The following is a 1,544-nucleotide window of genomic DNA, read 5'->3' on the forward strand; positions in this document are numbered from 1 at the left end:
AAAAAAAAAATTAAAGAGACTGAATACTGTAGGAAGATAAACTGCAGGTTGTATTTCTGTGAACATACACAAAAATCATGACCTAGATTGTCCAGGGTTTTGAGCCCTATTACACACACACGTCTTCATCATGGAACAAAGGATCCTTATATGCAGAGAATGCCTCTCAGCTAAAAGGTTTCTTAGGGCCAGCTTTATGTCTCTGTTCCTCAGACCATAGATGAAGGGGTTCAGCATGGGTGTGACCACCGTGTACATCACTGAAGCTATGGCAGTTGTCCTGGAGTTTTGAGAAGCAGCAGAACTAAGATACACCCCAAAGCTTGTACCGTAGAATAAGGAGACAACGGAGAGGTGAGACCCACACGTGGAAAATGCTTTACACTTTCCCCCAGAAGATGAAATTTTCAAAATGGAGGTTACAATTCTAGAATAAGAGAAAAGGATACCAATGAGTGGAAGAACCCCCAGAAGTCCACTTGCAAGATAAATTGCCAGGTTATTAAAGAAGTTTTCAGAACAAGCAAGTTGGATCACCTGATTAAGTTCACAGAAAAAGTGAGGGATTTCTAACTGTGTACAAAAAGACAATTGCAAAACCATTAAGTCTTGTAATAGAGAGTCCAGAACACTCAAAACCCAGCACACCAGAAGCAGGATGCAGCAGAACTTGGGGTTCATGATGACCATGTAGTGCAGGGGGTGACAGATGGCCACAAACCGGTCATAGGCCATCGCTGTCAAGAGAAAGTTGTCTAATCCCGCAAAGAGCATAAAAAAATACATCTGGCTGAGGCAGCCTGCATAGGTGATCACTTTGCTCTGAGTCTGGATGTTCCATAGCATCTTGGGGACAGTGGTGGAGGTGAAACAGATGTCAGAGAAGGACAGGTTGGCCAGGAAGAAGTACATGGGCGTGTGGAGGCGGGAGTCCATGACAATGGCCAGGACGATGAGCAGGTTCCCAGTGAAGGTGACCAGGTACATGGACAGGAACAGCCAAAGGAGCAGTGGCTGCACTTCTCCCTCCTCTGAAAGTCCCAGGAGGATAAATTCTGAAACAGGAGTTTGATTTCTTTGTTCCATGTAACTGCTGAAAACAGCTGGAACAGAGACAAGAGGATAGGAAAGTCACAAGCAGTGAGCACAGAGCTAAAAGAAATGCTGTGATTGGGGTGCCTGGATGGCTCAGTCGGTGAAACAACCAACTCTTGGTTTCAGCTCAGGTCATGATCTCCTTGGTGGTGAGTTCAAGCCCCACATTGGACTCTATGCTGGGGCCAGAGTCAACTTCAGATTCTCTGACTTCCCGTCTGCCCCGCCCCTGCTTGTGCTTTCTTGCTTACTCCATTTATGTAAGTAAATGGAGAGATAAATAAATAAATGATAGATGATAGATACATAGATAGACAGACGATAGAGAGGTGATAGATAAAAAGAAATGCTGCAATTTGTGTAGCAAAATTTGTTTTTTTTCAACATGATTAATTCATTAATTCTTACACATTACCTACCAAACTAGAAGAATTAGCTAAAAATTTCAG

At 43.5% G+C, this 1,544-nt stretch overlaps 1 protein-coding gene across 1 annotated transcript; it reads right to left on the reverse strand.

Moving 5' to 3' along the window:
- Nucleotides 1-121: 121 nt before the first annotated feature.
- LOC117800771 (olfactory receptor-like protein OLF4) lies at nucleotides 122-1,086 on the reverse strand (the record flags this gene model as incomplete). Its single annotated transcript, XM_034653331.1, has 1 exon — nucleotides 122-1,086. A coding segment is annotated over exon 1 (965 nt), but the record flags the coding sequence as incomplete, so codon positions are not given.
- Nucleotides 1,087-1,544: the final 458 nt, after the last annotated feature.

The sequence above is a fragment of the Ailuropoda melanoleuca genome, unplaced genomic scaffold, assembly GCF_002007445.2.
Source record: "Ailuropoda melanoleuca isolate Jingjing unplaced genomic scaffold, ASM200744v2 unplaced-scaffold7780, whole genome shotgun sequence".
Classification (NCBI taxonomy): Eukaryota; Metazoa; Chordata; class Mammalia; order Carnivora; family Ursidae; genus Ailuropoda; species Ailuropoda melanoleuca.